Raw genomic sequence first — 24,601 nt, 5'->3', positions numbered from 1 at the left:
TACCCAAGAGAAACAAAAACTTATGTTCACCCAAAAACCTATCAATGAATGTGACTGCAGCTCTATTCGTAAGCCCAACCTAAACTGGAAGCAACCAAAATGTCCTTTAACAGGTGTGTGGATAAACAAACCATATAGTAGGATGTTGTTGTTGTTAAATGCTGTCGAGATGGTTCCGACTCATAGCAACCCTGTATAAGGATTCCAAGCTGGTGGGTTTGAACTGCCAACCTTACCATTAGCAGCCCAGTGCTTCTCCTACAGTGGGATACCCAGATCAAAACAGCTGCAGTGAGTCAGACTCAAGGTGACCGCATGTGTGTTAGAGAATTGTGCGCCAAAGGATTTCCAATGCTGATTTTTTTAGGGAAGTAGATCACCAGTTCTTTCTTCCAAGGTGCCTCTGGATAGATTTGAACTTCTAATCTTTCAGTTAGTAGCTGGCAGTTAACCATCTGTACCACCTACGATAGTCCAGTGGAATACTGTTGTTGTTAAGTACCGTGGAGTCAGTTCTGACTCACAGTGACCCTGCACAGGGTTTCCGAGGCTATAAATCTTTACTAGAGCAGAAAGCCTCATCTTTCTCCCACGGAATGGCTGGTAATTTCGAATTGCCGACCTTGAGGTTGGCAGCCCGACTCGTAACCACTACGCTACCAGAGCTCCTTGAGTGGAATACTACTCAGCAATAAAGTGGAACAAACGATACATACAACTAAGGAGCTCTGGTAGCGTAGTGGCTACGAATCGGGCTGCGAACCTCATGGTCAGCAGTTCAAAACTACCAGCTGTTCCGTGGGAGAGAGATGAGGCTTTCTGCTTCCGTAAAGATTTACAGCCTGGGAAACCCTGTACAGGGTCACTATGAGTTGGAACCGACTCCACGGCACATAACAACAACATACATACAACTATACAGTACAAAGGCACCGTGCTGATCTTAAGAATCAATTTGAAAAATTTATATGATGTCTGACTCCATTTTTAGGAGTTCCCAAAACACAAAACTTTAGAGGTCACTGGGGGTGAAGTATGGGGGAGGGTGTGACTCCAAAGGGGCAGCATGAGGGAGTTTTTAGGGGGTCATGGAACTGTTCTGGATTCTGATTTTGGTGGTGGTTATATGAATCCAGACATGAGTTAAAATGCCTTAAACTGTGGTTCCCTAAAGATCAGTTATACTGTTATGTTAACATAAAAGAAATGAAAAAAAAAAGTCAAAAAAATTTCCCTCCAGAAACCTCTTCCTGCCACTCAAGACTCCATAGTGAGGGACTGCTGATACTCACACTGAAAACACATAGGGCCTCAGCAAATAGACAGAGAAGTAGGGGGAGTGTGGCCTTGGCATTCTAGCCTAGCTGAGAAGTTAGGAATGGTAAACTGGCCCCACAGAGCTCCAGTGCATCAGCAGTTAAGTGCTCCGGTGCTAACTGAAAGGCTGGTGAGTTGAATTCACCTAGAGGCTCCGTGGGAGAAAGCCAAGGCAGGCCATGTGCTTCTGTAGAGATGACAGTCTAGAAAACTCTATGGGGCAGTCTACTCTACCACACAGGGTTGCCATGACTTGAAATCAACCTAACAGCAGCATCAACAATCTGACATCACTTGCCATGAAAGTAACAAAATGAAAATTATATTATCATCCATCATATTCTCAAACAAAGTATTCATTGAGGGCCACCCAGCAACAACACAGTTGTGAGAAAGTCAACACCTATTGGTGGAGCTTCTTCCAGTGGCACTGAACAGGTTAAAGACAGGATGGATCTTGTTGTGGGTTGAATTGTGTCCCCCTAAATATATATCCTTTTGGCCCCTGTGAATGTGACCTTATTTGGAAATATACCTAATCCTCAGTGATTGACATGGTTGGTACCAAAGATGAGGTCATTATGCAAACTGAGTATTTTAAGTTACAATGGAGGATGACTACGTCATGATATAACTGCCAAATTACATCACTACATGACTGCCAAGCCCCTGAGAATTATGACACAGCCAAGTGGATACATAACCTTAACCATCACAGCCAGTGGTATTCTTACCTGTAGTGTTCATTACTACCAGAGGCACACCACTAACGTGCAAAATAGTCAGGGTAGTAGATTTTTTTTTTACTATTGTCGAAAATGCAAAATGTCACATAGTATGAGATAGTTTGATCAGTAAGGAGTAGGTGTAGGGTCTTAAAAGATGTTATTAGTTAACATGAAGTCATATAGTAAGGTAGACCCTTACTCAACATGACTGGTGTCTATAAAAGTGGAGAGGAGCCACAAACAGACACAGAGGGAAACAGCCATGTGAAGACAGAAGCAGAAACTGCAGCTATGTTGCCAAGGAAGAACCGAGGCTATCAGGAGTTGGAAGAGACAAGGAAGGATCGTTCTCTAGCACCTTGAGAGAGAATGAAGGCCTTACCAACATCCTGAGTTTGAACTCCTACCTTCCAGAACTGAGACACTTAGTTCATGGTACATTTTGTTATGCTAGCCCTGGGAAACTAAAATACTATCCATCTAGCGATTTTTTTTTTTTTTTTTAATTTCAATTTTGGTGAAAATATACACTGGAGAACAAACATATATCCTTCATCAATTTCTACAGGCACATTTCAGTAACATTGGTTAGAATGTGCCACCATTCTCATATTTCTACTCATACTGTTTCATCACCATTGACATAGATTCACTGCTCCCTAAACTTCTCATCTATGCTTCAGAGTTACCATCGACAATTTCATCTCATACAGATAATTCTTTAAAAGGGTGCAATTCTCATGAGAAATAGTTTTTTACTAGTTTAAAAAATTGTTTAAAGATGCTTCAGGGATAATTTTGGTCCATAGTTTGAAGATTTTCTCAGAGCAATAGATTTAGGGATCATCTGACTATTTCTGATTAGGAGTCCTAGTGTAGTGCTGTAGGATAAGTAACAGGACTCCAAGGTCAGCAGTTCAAACTCACCAACCACTCCTCATAAACCCTATACGGGGTTGCTATGAGTCAGACTCGACTAGGCAGCGCTTAAACAACAACAATAAACTCAATTCAGTAGCCCAGGTGGCATGGTGGTTAAAGCATTGGGCTGCTATCTCTAAGGTCAGTAGTTCAAACCCATCAACCTCTGCATGGGAGAAAGATGTGGCAGTGTGCTTCCATAAAGATTACAGCCTTGGAGACCCAATGGGAGCAGCTCTACTCTGTCCTACAGGGTCACTATGAGTCAGAATTGACTCGACAGCAGTGGGCTTGGTAAGTCTCAACTTCCTCATCTGTACAATGGGAACAAAGATCCTCATGGGGCAGGGCTTAATGAGAAAACACCTATCACAGGCTTAGGATGCTACCTATCCGATCCTATAAGACATGCTAAGTAAATGGCAGCTATTTTTACTGAGAGAGGGAGTCCCACCCTCCCCACCACGAGTGGGGAATCACAGAGTTACAAGAGTCCGGGTTGGCAGAATAATATTATCACACAACTCCCTTCTCACCCCCTGCTTTTCCTGTGGAACAGCTGAGAGAGAAACCAGAGGGAGGGTTGAGTACATAAATATGGTGAGTGGAAAGGACGCTTTCTTTCTCTGACTCTACCCTCTTCCACCCTACCCACCCCACCCTCCACACTCACAAGCACAAACCAAAGGTTTTCTTCCCTCCAATGTTTCTATTCTTGTCCTAAGTTCCGTCCATCTCTAGTTACCAGGCCGATCAATAAGGACAGGACGTTTATGGAAGAAAATGAGAAGGCAGGGATGGGGGGAGGGGTCAGGAAGGGTAGAACCAGGAACAGGCCAATGATGAGAAGCCAGAGCCCAGCAGAAACAAGGATGTCGGGATGCGTCCATCAGGAGGGCCAGTCCAGGGGTCAGCTCTGCCTGTCCCAGCCTAGCGGGGCCTCTGCAGGTTCTGGGGTCTCCTTCCTCCATCCTCCCTAAGGTGAAATGGAGATAAGGATGCAAAGATGGGCACCTACCACATTAAATAAATGGTAACTGTCACTGCCATTCACTTGATAATCAACATTTACTGATGTTGTAGTACAGTTTCCCACCAATGTCACTTTGCTTCATTTGAGCATTTCCAGGAATGGGGAACTCACTTTTTTCCTGTCTGGATTTGCACAGGCTCAGGCTGTCATGCCCCCAGGTCCAGCTAGACTGGTTTCCTGAAGTCCTCTCACCAGGGTCTTCTGGGTGTAAGAATTTACCCTGGGGTAGGAAAGCTCTTTTTCCTCAAAGGCAAAATTTCACAGACTTGAAGTGAGCAAGGTTGTTTGCAGGAATTTGCCCATACCCCAGCTCCCAGGGTACTAGCCTCTTTCCAAAGGTTGCCAGTCTTGCCAACAGCCTGTTGAGTAGAGCTGATACCCCAGCTGCAAGAGCATCCGAGAGCAGGGGGCGTGTCCTGGCAGCTTGTGGATTACACTGGGCTGCAGGTGTGTTTTGTTCACCTGCACTGGGCTTTCAAAAAAATGTTACAGTTGAAAAAAATTATTTTTTAAAGTCAGTGCCAATATTTTAAAAATCAAGAGATTTCACATAAATAGCTGCATAAATAACAATCTTGTAACATCAGAAGAAAGCACGATTTGGTCTGCTGTCCTGTAAAGGGGCCTGCAGTCTCCATTTCTCCACAGACTACACCATTCCCTATTGCCTCTCCTGAGCAGTCTACACATATATGTTATTTCTAGGAGCCTGCAGACATTTGGGTTTGCAACTTCCACTAATCCAAAACGCCTGCTTTTCTAAGCTCTTCTTTTCTTAACACCAACACCTGGGATCATGGGTAGGGCCATCTTCACAGTACCATGCCCCTCTCTCTTATCTCTCCTGCCATCTTGTCAGAGGAATGGGGCACTAGGATAAGCTCGCTCTTTGAATACATTATTTAATTAAACGTTCACAACAAGCTCATAAAACAGGTGTTTATTGTTGTTGCTAAGTGCTGTCGAGTTGGTTCCGACTCATAGCGACTCTGTAGAGGGTTTCTGAGGAGTGGCTGGTAAGTTTGAATCGCTGACCTTATGGTTCAAACTGACCTTATGATTGAGTGCTTATCCTACAGCGCCATACCTGGACTGCTATAAAGTAGGTTGTTGAGGTTAAGTGCCATCTAGTAGGTTCTGACTCATAGCAACCCAGCATAGGGTTTCTGAGGAACGGCTGGTGGATTTGAACTGCTACCTTGCAGTTCAAACTGACCTTGTGGTCCAGTACTTATACTACAGTGCCACACCAGTACTACTTCCCATTTCGAAGTCCTGGTGTGGTGTTGTAAGATATGCACTCGACTGTAAGGTTGGTTTGGATTGCAAGGTCGGTGGTTCAAACTCACCAACCGCTTCTCAGAAACCCTTTACAGGGTCACTATGGGTCAGAACCAACTCAATGACACTTAACAACAACAACTTCCCATTTCATGGTGAAAAGAAATGGAAGTTCTGAGAAGTGCAGGTATCCAGTTAATCAGGGTTGAAAATAGGATTCAAACCCTTGTGGGCCTAATAATGCCAAAGCCCAACATCTCTGGTGGTTCCCACCTCTCTGACTCATTTTGCAGAGACAACTTTCTGGGCTTCACCCTAAATGCTTGGATCCTAGGCTCTTAGGGGTGGGACTATCATCTTAAAAAGTTTTGTCGTATGATTATGAGGTTGCCTCAGGTTTGCACTGTGACTCTTTTAAGCACTGTGTTGGAGGTGGGTCTGCCCTGGCTCCAAGCACCATGAAGGGATGATCTCATTCCTCAAGTCCCGGCCTTGTCCCAGATTTGCTGCTTGCTTCAAAGCCAGTCACTGTCTTACTCTGCACCTGAGTTTCCCCACGTGTAGAAGGAGAAAATAGCTCCCACCTCTTTCCTGCCTTCCAGGAATGGGAATGAACAATGACTGGGGACAGTAGGTGGGGGTGGGGTGGGCAGAGATGCTGGCTCAGTTTCTCCCTGTGGCACCAACACCCCACCCCTTCACCCCTTTGTCCCCTCCTCTCACTCTCTGATTTGTGCTACTTGGTCTGTTTTCCTGAGGCTCTGGTCTTTCTCCAGGTACTCTGGGCATCCCACCCATCTAGGATCCAGGTGGTCTGTCCCCTACCCCCCTATTCCTTCTCCCCAGTGGGGCTGGAAATAGCTGACACAGCCCTCAGTGATGGGGCTTGAAATAGCTGGAAATAGCCCCCAGTGATGGGGGAGGGTCCCTACCACAGAACAAAGAACTCTGGAGGGGAGGCCCGTGGTGATCACTTGTCACATCATCCAATCAGGACATAATATAAAGCTCTGGTAGCGTAGTGGTTACGAATCGGGCTGCAAACTGCAAGGTCAGCCATTTGAAACTATCAGTTGTTCCACGGTAGTTTCAGGCTTTCCACAGCAGATGAGGCTTTCTGCTCCTGTAAAGATTTATAGCCTCAGAAACCCTGTACAGGGTCGCTATGAGTCAGAATCGACTCCATGGCACATAACCACCACCACCACCACCACCTGTGCTCCACAGATGAAGAGTCACTGTCTCAGATCTAGTCCCAGAAATGAGGAGTCCCAGGGACAGGTGCCTCACCAAAGAAAGCTCAGTGGTGGAGAGCGGCCGGAAAGGTGGACATGTGAGGTGTAATTGTGTGGCTTCTGTTCACTGAGTTCATCGTCTGAACACAGGAGACGGAGGAGAGTACTGTTTCTGTAGGTAAAGCTCCATGGAGCAGGAATCAGGTTTGGTTTGCTCAAAATCGCACCTTTGATTGTGGGCTCTTGTTATTATGTGCTACTGAGTCAGTGCAACTTACAGTGATCTCATAGGACAGAGGAGAACTGCCCTATAGGTTTTCCTAGGCTGTAAATCTTTAGGGGACCAGACGGCCAGGTCTTTTCTCCTTTGGAGTTACTTGCTGGTGGGTTTGAACTGCAGACTTTTAGTTCTGCCACCTGGGCTCCTTCGTGGTGTCTTAAGCATTCGATCAACATTGGAGAATTTATTATTGCTGATTAAACAAGATCATGCATGTAAAGCTCTTAACACAGCACCTGACCTATTACAAACATCCAATAAATATTACTATCGTGTTAGCTGGACAATGAATAAGGAACACCAATGAAGAATTGATGCTTTTGAATTATGGTGTTGGCAAAGAATATTAAATATACCATGGTCTGCCAGAAGAACAAACCAATCTGTCTTGGAAGAAGTACAGCCAGAGTGCTCCTTAAAGGGAAGCATGTCATCAGGAGGGATCAGTTCCTGGAGAAGAACATCATACTTGAGGGTCAACAAAAAAGAAGACCCTTGACGGGATTGATTGATTCATTGATAACAGCTGCAACAATGGGCTGAAGTGTAGGAACAATTGTGAGGATGACACAGAGTTTCATTCTGTTGTACACAGGGCTGGTACGAGTTGAAAGCAAAAGGATGGCACCTAACGACATTATTGACGACATATAACAATATTGGTGTGGGGAGAAGGAGCACAACACAGATTATCTAGATCAGGAAATTCTCAGGGAACACCAGAACAGGTTCGGTCTGAAACCCCAGAACATGAGAACCTTCAGAGAACGAGGTGCCTACTAGGGACATAGAGAACATCATCTGCTTGGGTCTAGCGCTTCTCTTTACTGTGCCCACCCTGACCTACCTCTCTGGGTATCTCTGGTTCCGTGGCTTGGATTTCCCACCAGAAAAAAAAAAAAAAAAAGTCACAGTCCTTTGCTGAACCATTTAACCAGACCTAATTAATCGATAAGCCAAGCTGCCGCTTTCCTGCCAACCAGCCGCCTGAAGAGTACTTAACTTTATCTGTGAATTGATTGCCATATTTTCACCACCACTACAGCTAATCCCCACCACCCACAGAGGCTGGATGCCAAGGGGAGCTGTGAGCTGTTGGGCAGGGACGGCCCTGCCACCTTGCCAGGAAGGCAAGAGCTCCAGGCAGCCCCGACTCACATGTTACATATGGGAAACTGAGGCCCAGAGAGGGGAAGATGAGGTGCAGGGCTTGAACCCTGGTCACCTGACACTAGCACCGTGATCTTTATTGGATGAGGGTGTCTCCTCTGGTCCTGTGGTCCTTCACGGATATGCTTGGCCTCACTCCTGTGTCTATGTCTCATTTCCTGCTAGGAGAAAGATGACTGTCACCCTGCTGGGACTAAAGGGGTCCCTTGGTGTAATGCAAATGGTCAAGCACTTGACTAGTAACTGAAAGGTTAGTGGTTCATACCTACCCAGAGACACCTCAGCGAACAGGGCTGGTGATCTGACAAGAAAACCTTATGGAGCAGTTAGTTTATTCTGACACGCAAGGTCACTGTGAGTCTGAATCAATTTGTAGTTAGACAACTAACTACAAGACCCTGACTGTTAGCATCCCAGATAAGACCCAGCATTTGGCCCAGGCATCGGGACACAGGCCTGAGCTGCCTAATAAAGCATACAGTGGGGCCCTTAACCAGAGTAGCAGAGTGGTGACGATGGAGCAACCCCAAGACAGGTCAGAAAACGAGCTACCACCCTGAGAAGGCCTGAAAAGCTTCCTCCCACCCCCAGAGCTGCTAAGCCAAGCAGGACTTCTGGGGGAGACTTGTACCAACCCTGACAGTTGTATCCTGAGAACCGACACCACTGAGATGGTCACACAGTGTGCACACATGGGTTAGAGAATAGGCACAGGAGCACCACCCCGACACCTAATTCCCATAACTGTGACTTCCAGAACATTCTAGAGTCTGAATATTAGAGGAGTTCCAATTAGGGGAGAGGTTAGAAAACATGGGAGGTAGGACAACAACCTTCTGCACGTGCACCTGCCGTACCCCATCTGCCAGTCCTGAAGTCTGCCCACCTTGAACCTGATTCCTACTTCACGATCCACTAACCTCTGCCTTGATCCAGCTGGAATCCACACACGTTATCAAAATCAAAGGCAATGCCAGCACAAGTACCAGACGGCCCCTGCCCAGCCCCCACACCAGGCATAGTCATGAGAACAGCTAGTGAGCGGTTTGTTATGCTTTCAGTTTTTTCCCCCATTCTGTAATTTTTTCTAAATACAAATGTGTTCCCAATGCACATACTATATAAGAAGTATATGCACAGGCATATTACATATTTTACAAAAGTAGGATTATGCTATGCACACTACATAGCAAATTGCTTTTTCACTGAGCAGTAATTATAAACTTGGGCAATATTTAGAGCCTGCTGTGGAAAGACGCCCAGGGTATGTTGGCCCAGCTGGGCTCTGACTGCAGCCCCTGCCCGCACCTGCCAAAGCCATGCGGCTGGCCCTGATTATGGAACAACCTCCCTGAGACTCAAATATGTCCCCCTCAGCCTGCCACAGCCCCCTGATTCCCTTCTTTTGACGAGTATTGATTGCATTCAACAAACTCCTATTTTGTTGTTGTGGTACAAATTTTATGTCAGGTGCCATTCCGAGTGCTTCACCACCTTTAACTCATTAACTCTCACCATAATCCAGTGATAATGATCAGTATCATTCCTAGTATACATTTGGGGAAACAGACCGGAAGCAGCAGTTGCCTGAGGCTCATAGTCAGGGGATGGCCGAGCCAGAAATCTAGCCTAGGCCTTCTGGTTCCAGAGTCCACACTCCCAACCATTACACCAGTGGGTCTCTGACCTGAGTATGCATCAGAATGTCCTGAAGGACTTGTGCTGACCCCATAGCTGGACCCCACCCCCTGGAGTTTATGATGCAGAAGGTCTAGTGTGGGGCTGGAGAATTTGCAATTCCAGCAAGCTTCCAGGTGATACTGATGACGCCTGTGTGGAACCATCTTTGCAGAACCCCTGTATCGTACTCTACTGTCCCCAAAGACTCTTTGCCTGGGGTTAGGGTTAGGGGTGCCTCCCTAACCCTCCCCTCTCAGTACAGACCAGTGGGGTGTTGTGTAGATGGCTCAGAGATAGTCTTGGCCCCCATAGACCAGGACATTGGCTTGTCAATAAATAAATGATCTGAAGCAGTGTGGAACCATTTAACCATCCATTATCTAAATGATTCTTGGGAGCCCAAGGCAGCTTTGATCTTCTGTGAGTTTTTTGCCTCCCCCAAAGTGCCCTCCAAACATATTCTTCTCCAAAGCAGGATAGTAAAGGATTAACTCAGCAATTCTGGTTGTCCACAACTTGCATATTACAAAGACAGGTTTAGTTTCCTCTTGGTTCCTAGAAGATGTCTCTAAGCACTTGGTATAGCCTGTCTGATAAGTGTGCTTGTGTATCTAAGGCCTTGGGTTGTGCCAGATAGTCTATGCTAACAGCTTGACTTATGGTGGGGGTCTTGGGCCATGCATTTACCGTTTGACCTCTGGGGGGTTGCTGTTGTAAGTGTTGTTGCTGTTGTAAGTGTTATTGAGTGGATTCCAACTCACAGCAGCCCTGTATAGGGTTTCTGAGGAGTGGCTGTGGATTTGAACCACCGACCTTATGGTTAGCAGTTCAGTGCTTATCTGACAGTGCCACACTGGGACTCTGAATATCTGGATAGTGGGAGGGCTGAAGACTAAGATCAGCCACATGGTGCTCAGCCAGGTTTATGTGACTGGTCTCTGGTAAAAACCCTGGACACCAAGGATTTGGGTGCACTTTCCTGGTGGGCAGTACTCCGTGCCGCACATCATGGCTGGGAGAAGTTAGCACTGTCCATGACTCCACTGGGTGAGGACAACAGGAATCTTGCTCTTGGTCTTTCCTGGACTCTGCTCTACTATATGCCTTTTTCCATTGCTGATTTTAATCTGTGTCCTTTCATTGTAATAAACTCTGAGTCTGTGACAAGTCCTTTTAGTAATTCATTGAACTTGAAGATGATCTTGGAGTTCTCTAAACACAAGAGGCCATCCACTGAGTCAATGGCCAATTACAGAACACCTCTACGCAGCAGCAGCAGGCTCTAACCCAAGTTCTGCCCACATTGCCAGCCCCACTCATCACCTGCAAGTCTCCCAGCTTCCCAATGTCTGGAGGTAGCTTTGGTGCCAGTGAGGACACTCATCATCAACATATTCTCCTCCTCCATAAACTTACTCTGTGTGGCCCTGGCCAGCAAAGGCAGCCCTTCTGCCCACCAGGTAACATCCTGGGCTCTGTCTCCAATTCACCACCCCCCAGGCCTTACCTGCCAATGACCTCAATGTTGGAGATGGCATAGAAGTACTTGTAGAGGTTCTCCCGTTGCACGTAGGTGCCGCCCAGCGCTGGGCGCAGCAGCCTCATGCGCAGGTCTGTGAAGGTGAAGAACTCCTTGAGGCCCTTGGCACTTTCCAGCCGAGTGTAGAGGTTGTTCATGTTGCGCAGGTCAGGGCCGGCAAAGATGGCAAAGCGGTCCCGAACCTCAAAGCGGACGTGCTTCTCCTTCTTGGAGCCCGCCCAGCGTGAGTACTCCTCGGTACAAAGCACCCGGTGGGCGCTAGAGGATGACAGGTCCCGGGCCCTGCGGGCAGGCATGTGGAAGGCCTCCATGCAATCCTCAGCGTAGAACTGGTAGGGCTGCCACGTGCGCCCATTGTCCAAGGACTTCTCAAGGACCATGACGGTGGGCCGGCCATACTCGAAGGTCACCACCACATCATCGGTCACCTCCACGCTCTTGTTCCAGGAAAGAGTGATGTTGGCTTCCAGTGGGCTTGGGTAGCGGCTCCACGTGACACTCTGCCAGTACGTCGTCAGCCCTTCGTCCTCCTTGTCGAACATGAGCAGGGGTGGGTGGGCCAGGTCCGGGTTGGAGGCATCGCACTCATTGCTGCACAGGTATGGGTTCTCCTGCAGTAGGGAGAAGAGAAGGGGAAGGTGGGAGGTGGCTGCACAGGTGGACTGGGAGGCCTCTGTCTGCTGCTCCCTGCCCACATGCCCAGACACTGGCCCAGGGGGTACAAAGCCTGTGTCCTGATGGCTGGACATCAAAAAGTCTCCCAGGTGGGTAATTTGTACCCATTTCCCCATTTTTCCTCAAAGCACAAAAACATGTGCAACTCTATGGTGTCCCAAGAAAGGATATACATCCTTTTTCTGAGTTCATGGATGGCACAGTTAATGTATTTGGCTGCTAACAAGAAGGTTGGAGATTCAAGTTCATTTCAAAGCAATGGCCCAGTGATATAAGTTCTGAATAATCATCTGCTGAAAACCACTGTAGCACAGTTCTACTTTGACACTCATGGGGTCTCCTTGAGTTGAAACGAATTTAAAGGCAACTGGTTAGGTTTAAACACAAAGTCCCTCATGGCTTCCAATTGCCTGTAGGATAAAGTCCGACCTCTTCAACAGTTGACCCCTTCCCTCCCACCTAATCTGGGCACATCTGAGCCATTCTGATACTCCAAGCACTGCTTGTCCTACCTCTGAGCCTTTGCAATGCCCTTCCCTCTCAATTGGCCCTTCACTCCTTAAACAGCTTCTAAACAGAAATGTCTTCCCTTTGAAGACGAGCAGTAGCAGCAGCTACAATAGCACTGGTGGTCAAAGCCAAAGTCTCGGCTGCCATTTGTCCGACTGCTACCTGATGCTAGGCATGTGCTAAGGACTTCAGGATCTCAGTTCTCTCATTTATAATATCCCTTCAATCTCAAAGCAGGCACATTGTCTCCATGTTCAAGATGAAGAAACCCAGCCCAGGAAGATGGAGTCCCTTGTTCAAAGTCCTAACTGGGAAGAGAAGAGCATCCTGTCTGATGGTCATGGTTTTCTCTGACCCTGAAGCAAGCATGTGTGTCCACCTTGGTTGTAGCCCTGAGCACATGGGAAGAATACAGTTTCAGGTTGGCTCCCTCCCAAGGGATATATCTTTGTGGCAAGTCACTTCCGGACCCTGGTGTGTGCCTGGCAGATACCTTTTAAGGAACACTGACTGAGGACTGCAGGGACCATCCCTTCAATTGCTTACTCTCCTCCCACCTTGTCTCTGACACAGGTATGTCCACGTTCCTACTCTCCCCTCCTACACTAAGACCCCCGCCACCAAGGCTAGGCATCCAACTCCCTCTACCCAGCAGGTACCAGGTATGGTTTTCCCTCCCTGGAGACTCAAACCCATTTCCCTGCATTTGGTCCACTGTGGAAACTCACACAGGAGGCCTGAAATGTCACTAATAACCATGCTGAGTCCTCGACTACTCACAACCCTTTTTGATGAATATTTCAGGTCTCTGGTTTGTTCAGAGACAAAACGGCTTGGATCTGTGAAAAAACCTCTCACTCTGAAATCAACCATTTGGCTTCCCCGAGGGAAGTGGGCTCATCCCTTTCTGAGGGGCGGCACTGATGCCCCTTCAGCCCTCCCTGCATGATACTGCAGCCCAGCCTTAGGCCACTGGCTTTTATCTGCTACAATGAAGGACAAGCTCCCAGGCCACCAGGGCTCTTTGGTGGTCAGGGCTGGTTCCACAAAGCCCTCCTTAACCAAAATAGTTCTGTCTTCCGTCCTCTGCGATGCCCTTCTCCACCCCATCCTGTCTGGTCCTAGCTGGATCTGGAGACCCACAAACCTCTGGGGGGAAGAGGCACCATTGAGTCATTGTACAAATGTGGAAACTGAAGCCTAAGGCCTCCTTGTGTGTGTTGCAGGGGTGGGGGTGGGGAGTTGTGCATTTCTCAGGATGAGCCTGCTGTGGGGTGCGGGTCTCAAAATGCTTGTGTGTTCATAGTAATCACGGTTGGGAAGGGGGGTTGCTCTGAGCTTTCTCATGCCTAGCTGGGTCACCTAGACAAGTCTCCCTGAATGAGAGGGGCTGAGATGCCTCGAGGAGATACCTCAATGGCCCACAGAGGTAAGGCCTGGAGATAAGAGGGAAGCAGAGAGATGAGGCCTGAGGAGGCAGGCCTGACCTGTGAGGATGAGTTTCCTCCCTAGTCACATCCCTCCCCTGCTGGCGCACAGCAGCAGAGGGTGCTCTGAGCCCACAGGTAGAATGGGCTCTACTTGTGCCATCTGAGGACAAGAAGCACTGGCCCTAAGAGTTCATACCTGAATGATGAGAGACGGGAAGACACTGTTTGCAATCAGGCCCAGCGTCTTTCCTCTTTCCCCAGCCCAGAAATTGTCCTCATCCCACAATCCCAGTTGTGTCGTCTCTTACTGTTCCTGGAGCCTCATGCCAGGTTGGAGGAACGGCTCTGAGGGGTGAGGCTGAATTGTGAGTATTGAGCAATAGCCTCCAGAGGCTGTCTCTGGAACCTTCTCCATTAGCCTGGCTTCTCAGTACACTAGCACCAGGTGGCTTCACATTGTCCCATCCACCTGGAAAGCACTTTATTAACCTAGCCATTGAAGGCTGTGCCTTTGCCCAGGCTGCCTCATTCACCCTTGTCCTGGATCGGCAGCCACTCTTTTTTTTTTTTTTTTGGAATGCCTCCCACACATTTCCTCCAAAACGCCTTCCCTGTCTGGCTCAGTCTCTGAACCCCGTCTCCTCATTACCCATCATGGGGGTGTTGGTGTGCTTATCTGGGACGGCATAGTGAAGCCTCCATATAGGGCCTAGACCACAGTAACTGCTTACCAAATTCTAACTGTGTTTATTATCTTCTATTACACCTGGTGTGGCACTGTAGGATCAGCGCTGGACTGAGCACCACAAGGTCAGCTGTTCAAACCTATCAGCTGCTCCTCAGAAATTTTATACAGGGTCGCTATGAGTCAGAACCGACTTGATAGTACTTACCAGCAACACCAACAATTTTGTTCTAATAGTAAATATGTTCATTTTAACATGTTGTTGTTGTTACTAGGAATTACTTAATTCTAATAATAAGTACAAGGAGCTCTGGTAGCGTAGTGGTTACGAATCGGGCTGCGAACCTAAAGGTCAGCGGTTCGAAACTACCAGCCGCTCCGTGTGAGAAAGATGAGGCTTTCTACTCCTGTAAGGATTTATACTCTCAGAAACCCTGTACAGGGTCGCTATGGGTCGGAACCGACTCGACGGCACTTAACAACAACAACAACAACAATAATAAGTACATTGATTTTCATACATTGTTGTTGTTGTTATTAAGTGCTATCAAGTTGGCTCCAACCCACAGTGACCCTGTATAGGGTTTCCGAGGAGTAGCTGGTAAGCTTGAACCACCAACCTTGGAGTTCAAACCAACTTTGAAGTCTGGTGCATTAACCCACAGAGCTACACCAGGATTCCATTGTTGCTGTTAAGAATTACTTAATTCTAAAAATAAGTACATTAACTTTAATATGTTGTTGTTAAGTGCCATCTAGTTGGTTCTGACTAACAGTGACTCTGCATAGGATTTCCAAGGAGGAGCTGGTGGCTTTGAACTGCCGAACTTGTGGTTCAAAGTCCAGTGCTGATCCTATAGTGACACACCACCGTGAATATTATTCCTATTAGCTGCCCATACCTCACTTTTCGCTGGTTCCTCTTTGTACTCCTTCCTTACCTTCTTCTCCCACCCTGCCTGGGCCTCCTTGTCCCCACTGGGTGTCTGGGAGGCCAGGATCTTCATAGGATCCTTCAGAACTCCCAGCTGCGCCCAGCCTGTCTGTCATCTGAAGACTGACATGGCTCTGCCAGGGGCTGGGGGCCCCAACCTGACTGCCAATGCCTGACTGCCCTAACCTGCAGGGCCTGCTTGGCCCCCCGCCCCCAGCTCGGGAAGCAGATGGTCAGAAGCTAATGAATCAGCCTGTGTATTTACCAGGCCCGCGCCTGCTGCGGAGCGGGCTTAATCAACAGCGAGTACAATAAATAAATCCCAAGCCGACGCCAACACAATTCTCTCTCTCTCTGCTTTCCCTCTCCTATTTCTCCTTCCCTCCCACCCCAGGATCTCTGAATTCATTTAACCATTTAGATGTTGCAGGATTACTGTGTCTCCTTACTGAAGTCTATGCTGAACTGACCGTCCTTTCCAAACACATCAGTGATTCGGTCGGTCTCACTTTCTTTCTGCTCTTCACTAGTGAGAATTGCAAGTATGCAGCCTGGGATGAGGAGTGCAGTTTACCACAATATCCCACCATCCTGAGCGCTGCATCTGACAGCTGATTCCCAGGTGGGTGAAAGATGGGGCTTGTCTCCCGGAGGGGAGGGCGGGCGGATGCTAGCCTTCCTGGTCTGCATAGTCCCACTCATCTCCACAGGATCAGATGAACTAATAATGAAAACAACAGTTAAAACGAAGTGGCCTAGCACTGAGAAGAGAAAGCCAGGGATGTCGAAGGCACACCCCTAACCTTTTAGAATGGTTCTGAACCTGAAATAATATGAACCTGACCTTTGATATTATCAAAAGCAGAACTTGTTTCTTGAAATATTTCATGGATTAAAAAAACCAAAACCATATCCCTGATAAAAGCCTTGGACCTTTCTCCAGAAAAAGTGCTATAGCATGCTAAATTTTCCACACAAATTCCATCCTAGATCATCAGCTCAGAGTAATGGAGCAATTAGAGGAATTAGCTTTGGAGTCCAAAAGTTTTGGGGTTCAATCTCAGCTCCATCCCTTGAGGCTGTGTGACCTTAACAATGTTGTTGAACTTCTCTGAGTCTCTGTTATCTTATCCAGCATTATGTGAAACGTGTATGAAATTTCTAACAAATGTCCCCACATGGAACTGTAACAATTACTATTAAACAGTAGGAATCTCTGGGTGGTGCACATGGTTAAGTGCTCAACTATTAACTGAAAGGTTGGTGGTTCGAACCTACCCAGAGGTACTTCGGAAGAAAGGTGTAGAAATCAACTTCTAAAACGTTCCAGTCATGAAAACCCTATGGAGCGAACTGCACACACAGGGTCACTATGAGTTGGAATCAACTTCACAGCAACTGATTTGGTTTCTTATAATTAAGCAGCAGCTTCATACCCTTTAGCTCGTGGACTCTCCTAGCAACCTTCTGGCGGAGGGCAAACTAAGGCTGAGACCACCAGGCTCATTATTAGTGAGGCTGAGAAGTTTTTGACACAGACTGACTGCTTTGGGGACTGACACTTTGGAAGAGTGTAACAATGGGCAGCACCCCCTGAGTACCAACCATGCACGAGGCCTGAGGCGGGCTCTTCACAGTCACTCACTGTATTCCTTGTATGTCATAGGGAGGAGGGCCATCCCATCTCACAGACAAGAGTGTGTGCTGCCTCTGTATCATTCTCCAGGACTCTTTGGGACCCAATCTTGGGACATCTTAGAGAAACGAAACCCATTATAACTGTGGCACTTCTACTTCTGTGGACCAAAACCCAACCCAACTCATTGCCACTGAGTTGACTCTGACTCCTAGTGACCTGAAAGGAGGAACTAAAACTGCTCATTAATGTTCCAAGACTGTAAGTCTTCTGCTTTGTTAAAGATAATCAGGCAGCCTCATCTTTCTCCCATGAAGTGGCTGGTGGTTTTCAACTGCCCACCTGACAGTTAACAGCCCAATGCTTATCTCACAGTGCCACCAGGGACTCTCACCTCTATGGACACAAGGGGGCAAATCACTGGAAGGGTTAGGCAGCATATTAGAAGGGAGAAGGCATGGGGTGCAGTGTGAGAGGAAGAGTGCCAAGTGGAACCAACAGCACCAGAGAACTGAGACAGGACAAATCGACATCCTAGATAACCTAAGTAGAAGGTGCCTGGTGTGGAAAAGTCCGTGGAGAAACCATTTTATATGATGCTTTTCAAACCTTGTTATGGTCTCTTCAATAGTTTTGCTTTTATGTGATTTTCTGTGCAGAGGGTGCAGGTGGAGTCAGAGGCCAGGTTGTAAACACTGCAGACAAGCTGCGGGCAGAAAATATAATTGAACAGGAAACTGAACTATTAGCAGGCCCAGAGTTAACCGTACCTGTGGGAAGTCTGGCTGTGCAGACCTCCAGGCCCCTAAATAAGGAGCCCGTGGAGGGGCAGTTACTTGGACTGTAAATGAAGTCTCAGGAAGAGGAATAAGTTTAGGGGGGTGGCCTTGCACCCCAAATCCATGGTGAGATGAAACATCACAGCTGTTACATACCGACAGGTTTTAATAATCTGTACAAGAAGGCATGCAAGACATGGTGGGAGAGCAGAGCTTTACAGCTGGATGATCAGATACAGAGACTCCAGAAGCCACTCATGAACTTGAGTGAGTCACTCAACTGCTCTGAGCCTCAGTTTTTCCATGAGAGTAGTGGCCTCATCAGCCTCTGAGCCCACTGCAGCCCCAATATCTAGTACTCTCCAATAACTCAGGATCTTTGTTGCATAAATGAAATGAAGTCCACTGAGGTTGGTAACAAAGGAGGATTGTATTAGGTACCACATAGGAAACACCTGGTTATCAGGAGACCCTCGTGACTGTCTCCCAACCCTAAGGCTTGAGCAAATATTAAAAAACGCCACACCTGTCCCTGTGGAACTGACTCTGCCTCACGGCAACCCCATATACAGCTGTGCTCCATAGGGTTTTTAATGACTGAAATAGGTTTTTTGAAAGTAGATCACCATTTTTTGTGTGCCTCTGGGTAGATTTACACCACAGCTGTTTAATGCATTAGCCCTTTGCACCACCCAGGGACTGAGTAAACGTTAACCTCCATTGTTTATGGGGACTCCCCTCCATCATGTCTGACCCTGGAGGATGGGATTGTGGTTGACAAACAGGAAGAGCTGGTTCAGAAAGGCCTGACAAATTCTCAAGGCCATGCAGCCCAAAGTGGAACAAGAATCAAGAGAGTTAGTCTCTGAATCCAGGATCCTCAAGAAGTTGGGAAAATATGCCCTTCGCCTGAAAGGGAAAGGACGTGGCCACCCCCAGCCCTACACCACTCTCACAAACTCCAGTTCCACCTGGGAGACAGACAGCCCATTGCTCTGCACCCAGGCGTGTGGGCAGACCCAGGGAACAGTTTAGCAGCTGACAGATTTTTTTTTTGAACCTGTCTGCCGAGTTGCCAACTGAAGCTGTCTCATCCTCAGCCCTGTCAACCTCAACTGGGGCTGGAGGCAGCTGCCTCGTCCAAGGTGGGTGTCAGGAGGCTGCCAAGGAGAGGCTCCGGAGTAGGGTGCTGTGTGTATGTTGTGTGTGTGTGTGTGGGGGGGACCTGGAGCATCAGTATCATCCAAGAGTTCCAGAGGGTGCTGAGGGGGTGGGTGCTGGCAGCACTAGCTCCTGTTCTTACCGAATAGGACTTAAACCCACTGCCACCAAATTGATTCTGACTCATAATAGCCCAATAGGACAGAGCAAGACTGCTCCTTAGGGTTTCTGAGGCTTTGAATCTTTATGGGAGCAGAAAACAGCCTCATCTTTCTCTGGCAGAGCAGCTGGCTTTGAACCACTGACACTGTGGTTAGCAGCCCAATGCTTAACCCACTACTACACCAGGACTCTTTAAACAGGTCTCACAGAGTGAAAAGATAGGGGAGGAAGCAGAAAGAGCCAAGCTTGCCATCAACTCCTCTTCTGGCCATCATGTCTGCAGCTTTGCTTGGGGAAACTCTTCTAGCCTGGGCTGGAATTAGAAGTACCCGACTTAGAGGAAGTACCTAGATTACAAAAGGTTAGTAATTCAAATCCACCCAGAGACACCGTGGAAGAAAGACCTGGAGAACTGCTTCCATTAAGACTACAGCCAAAGAAACCCCTATGAAGCAGTCTGAATTGATTTCATGGCAATGGATTTTTGGTTTGGGACCCACTGGGCTCAGGGTAGTGCTCCAAACCACATAGGTAGCCTTGGATGGAGCCTCAACCTGTCTGAGCCTCAGACCCCCCATTCATGAGATGACCTAACAGGAGTGGGTTGTCCCACCGCTTCAGAGCAAGGACACAGGATACGCACCACACGCACACACCTCTAGGGAGAAAAGCCGGGGTACCGAGAGAATTCTCCTTAACAAATTATTTCCTATTTATTGGTAAGAAAAGTTGCAGCTCGGATGAATTATTAACAAAGCGGAAACGGAGATTGTGTTCCTTCAGAGCTGCTTTGACCGTGTCTAACGCTCCCCTCCCTCTCAGCTCTCCAGCTCTCTTATTCTCCTTCTGTGGTTTCATTGATCCTTCTCCCTCTGGCTCTGCACCTCTGACTCCCTTTTCCTCCCCACCTCGAAGGCTTCTTTCCCCTTTCTTTTCGGTTTCTTTTCCAGCAGAAGCCCTGGACACCCTCAAGGTCACAGGCTGCACGCCGGGAAAGCACCGAGAATTCTCCTTCTCCTCCCTGCAATCGGCGGAAACAGCCCCGCCCGTCCCCCTCCCCCCAGCTCAGGGCCGGAGCTGCATCTAGCCTAGGAGCCTGTTGTGTTCTTGTTTCTTTTCCCTTTGGGGCAATTTTCTTCCCAACCCCAAGCAATTACTCAGGGAGAGGAAAAGCCAGCGATCCTGGGTAAGTCTGCTTCCCTGGGACTCGCTCATTGTGGGAATGAGCCCCCCAGGAGCCATCGCCTGTCTGGAGCCTGACCCACACCCAGAACCTGACCTAAATGGGCCATAGGGCTCATCTCCTGGACCCAGAATGTGAAGCCGGCCTACCTGTTTAGACTGCCTTCTGGACCTGCCCTTAAACCAAACCAAACGCAAAACATAAGGGCCTGGTCATCAAATAGATTTCCATTCTTCGGAGCCTCTATGTATCACAGAGTAGAACTGCCCATAGGGAATTCTTGGCTGTAATCTTTAAAGGAAGAGATCACTAGGTCTTTCTTTCCTAGTGTCACTGGGTGTACGAACTGCCAACCTTTAGGTCAGTAAACCAAACCAAACCTGCTACCATTTAGTTGGTTCCAACTCACAGCCACCATACAGAAGGACCTGATTCTGCTTCCAAGGCTGTAATCGTTATAGAAGCAGACTGCCAAGTGGGTGGTGGGTTTGAACCAATGGCTTTTAGATTAGCAGCTGAACACTTTAACCACTATACCACCAGGGTTCCTTTAGGCCAATGGCCAAGCCCAAGCCATCTGTGCCATTCAGGGACCTTAGACCTGTCCTTGTCCTTGACTAAGTGTAATTCAAGAAAATATAGCTCAGTTTTTTTAATTATCTAGACAGCTCTCAACAATGCTCCACTTGCTTACATTTTTGGGTGAAGAGAGAGCATTAGGCCTTTAATTTCAACCCTGCCCACAATTTTCCACCTTCCACAACCCTCTGTGACTAGGCATGAACTCCAGGAGAGCCCACTTCATCATATTTCCCAAACCAGTTGCCTCCAAATCAGGGTGATCCCATGGGGGGTAGATTTGTGCTTCCTAGAACATTAAATGACTGATTTTTCAGAAGTAGATGCCTGGCCTTTCTTTCAAGGCACCTCTGGTTGGACTCAAACCTCTAATTTTTGGGTTAGCAGCCTAGCATGTTAATCATGTGTTCCTGAGCATGTTAACCATTTGTGCCACCCAGGGACTCCTTGTACATAGTATAGCATTTAATAAACATATCCAAATAGAGTGAGGACCTTTAAAAATGGGATAAATTATAATGTTTACTGAGCATTTACTATGAATGAGCCAGGTATGGTGTGTGGCTCAGTAAGATAAGCACTGGAATGCAAGGTCGATTTGAACCATAAGGCCAGTGGTTCAAACTCATCAGCTGCTCCTTGGAAACCCTATACAGGGTCACTATGAGTCAGTAGCAACAACAAGGTCTGGTGGAGGGCAGTGCAATGCACTTCTTAGCTCTCACTGAATTCCCATTGCTCTGGAGGGGAGTTTCAGAGAGGCCCAGCATCACCAGGCAGGATTTCATGGTTACTGGGGGAAATGGGAAGCAGCCCTATGATGTTGTTGACACCTAGACCTTAGGTCTACTTCTGGGATGCTGTTCTACCAGCCCAGGGGAGATCCCCAGCTCCTCAGAGCAACTCCTCACCCTAATTTGGACATCCCAAACACCCCTAGCCAAGGAGCTCTGGCTGCGAACCACAAGGTCAGCAGTTCAAAACTACCAGCTGTTCCACGGGAGAAAGATGAGGCTTTCTGCTCCCGTAAAGATTTACAGCCTCCCAACTCCACAGCACATAACAACAACAACACCCCCAGCCAGCAATCCTTCCTGACAACTTGGGGACATCAGCCTGCCCCAGTGGACCAGCTGTGCAAAGGTTAGAGGGGCAAGGATGAAATACCAAACTGTATGGGCATCCAAGGCTCAGTTCAAGTATTGCAAAGCATGGACTATAGCGAAGTCAGAAGAACTGGTTTTCATCATCAGCTGAGCAGCAGGTGAGAAGAAGTGGGCTATGGAGAGACGGGAAGGGGGTTAGGAGACGAGGGAATATTTTGCTAAACTTTTGGCCAGACAAGAGTTAATCTCTCCAACAACTTAAAATTTGATTATTAAAAAAAATATAACTTCTGCTTTGCCCTGGGCATATGTAGATTCTTCTCACAATCAGATTTCCTAGTGCTGCACCCCAGCCCCTCGCTCAATGCCCACATAACCAACCAACCAGACTGAGGATGACTCCCACTTTTATTTGCATACCCCCAGGGGCACTTTCAGAACCGAGTCCACAGCAGTACTTAACAACAAGGAACAAGAAACTCACTACTGAACCAGGCAGCACGGCTGCCTAGCTAGAAAGTTTGAAGGTATACTTCCACACTCCCCGCTTGCGCTCCATGTACGGCTTATTTCAGGATCCTTTCTTTGATTTGTGTGTGGGGAGGGTGGGGGGAGGCTCCCTGCTTTCTCTTGGGTTGTGCTGTAAACATCTTTTTATTTGATTAGGGAAAGGAGAGACGAGGAAGGCTGGAGATAGCCCAAGCCTTTCTAACCCCAGGAGCTCAGCGATCCCCAAACGTTTCCCCACCAGGGGCGGCAGGTAGAGCTCGGCCGCTCCTTCTCCTCTCCCTCCTCCCACGAGCACTTGCGCTCAACCTGTTCATCCTGGGAGCCGCTAGTCGCAGTCTCAGCTTCTCTCCGCGCCTACTGCTCCTCTTCATGCCCCATTCGGACTCTGGGCTCGCTATCCAAACAGCGCCCCACTTTTCTTTAAGACTTTTTAAATTAAGAAAATAAAAGGAAAGGAAGGAAGGATGCAGGGAGGAAAGAGAAAGAAAGGAAGAGAGATGGAGAGGGGGTTAAGGGGACAGGGCGGGGGAGGAGCACCGAGCGGTGGAGAGGCATGGAGAAGCCGCGTGCGGAGCAGCCCAGTAAAGTGCATTATTGATTCAGGACTTAGAAAATGCTTAGAGAGTAGGAAACGCGTCTTGCTCTTTAAAAGCTTGTGCAAAGCAGAAGCTAGACACAGGCAGCCTTCGCAAAAAGGGCCTGCTCTGCTGACATGAATATTTTATCACGGAGGGGGGAAAAAGTGGCTTGGAGGATTTAAATGCTGGGGGAGGGGACTGGGAAGTGAGTGGCCTCTCCGAGGGGGCCGGCTCGAGCGCTCTGGGCAGCTGTCTTTCCGGGGAGTCCCTGGGGCCTCGTCAGATCCCGTGTCTTTCCCTACCGGGAGAGCTGGGAGAGTTCTAACCTGAAAGCAAAGGGCTACAGAGGACGTAAGGCAGTAGCTCAATCCCCAGCAGCCCACTCCCCACATCTTTTCCCTCTGCCCATTCCCTGCCCTGCCCTGCCCTCAGTCCCTTCTTCACCAGCCTCCGGAACGCTCTTAGTAAAACACCAATCTGATGTCCTTCCCCTTTTAAACTCCAGGACCCTTCTGGTAAAGTCCAAACTCTGAACGCTGGCTCAGCCCCCTCTTCTCCCCAGTCAGTCTCCGAGGCTCACGCTAAAGCCTCTTCCAACCTTGTTTTACTCTTCAGTCTCTATTCTTCCTTTCTCCCTGCCCACGTCTTTCACAATGGGGCCCGCCCACTTTCTGGAGGCTTCCTACCTGCACTCCTTTGCCCGCCTCTGCTTCAACATCCCTTTCTCAGAGAACGTTCCCCTGGCCACCAGGGAGCCCAGACCAGGGCTAGCTCGATCCCAGTTTTCCTCAGTGACCTCGAGGGCTCGTGCCTGGTGTGATCTGTGTCTCCCGCACACAGTGAGCTCCATGGAGCCGAAGCGGGGTCTGGCACACGCAGGGCACCAGAGGGCCCTTTCTGAGCCCTCCCCACTCAGAAGGATATTTTAGGAGTGGTCCTGCACCTGGGTGGATGAAGTTTATCTGTTCAAACAACCCTTGAGGTCCCTGCGATCTGGTAGCGTGGTGGTTACGAATCTAGCTGTGAACCGCAAGGTCAGCAGTTCGAAACTACCAGCGGTTCCGCGGGAGAAAGATGAGGCTTTCTGCTCCCGTAAAGATTTACAGCCTCGGAAACCCTGTGCAGGGTCGCTATGAGTCTTCACGGCACATAACAACAACAACAGGGTAGTAAAAAAGAGTAAGAAGTCACACACCTGGGCTCAGCTCGTGCATCACTCTACCAAGTGCTTGGTGGGGGTAGCATTTCATTAGTTTAGCCATTTATTTATTCCTGAGCTGTATCTGATACCCTCTGTGATCTAAGTTGTTGTTTTGTGCCGTGGAGTCGGTTCACGACTCATAGTGACCCTGTGCAGGGTGTCTGAGGCTGTAAATCTTTACGGGAGCAGAAAGACTCATCTTTCTCCCGCGGAACAGCTGGTAGTTTCGACCTGCCGACCTTGCGGTTTACAGCCCAATTCGTAACCATTACGCAACCAGAGCTTCT

At 48.2% G+C, this 24,601-nt stretch overlaps 1 protein-coding gene across 1 annotated transcript in view; it reads right to left on the bottom strand.

Moving 5' to 3' along the window:
* NTNG2 (netrin G2) overlaps positions 1-24,601 on the bottom strand; it is a 78,222-nt gene that overhangs the window by 41,499 nt on the left and 12,122 nt on the right. The window contains exon 2 of the mRNA XM_006834993.1: positions 11,153-11,796. Coding sequence (XP_006835056.1) covers positions 11,153-11,796 — 644 coding nt within the window. The remainder of the gene's footprint in view (positions 1-11,152; positions 11,797-24,601) is intronic.

Source organism: Chrysochloris asiatica, unplaced genomic scaffold, assembly GCF_000296735.1.
Source record: "Chrysochloris asiatica unplaced genomic scaffold, ChrAsi1.0 scaffold00014, whole genome shotgun sequence".
NCBI classification, from domain to species: domain Eukaryota; kingdom Metazoa; phylum Chordata; class Mammalia; order Afrosoricida; family Chrysochloridae; genus Chrysochloris; species Chrysochloris asiatica.
This window is presented reverse-complemented; position numbering and strand designations above follow the sequence as displayed.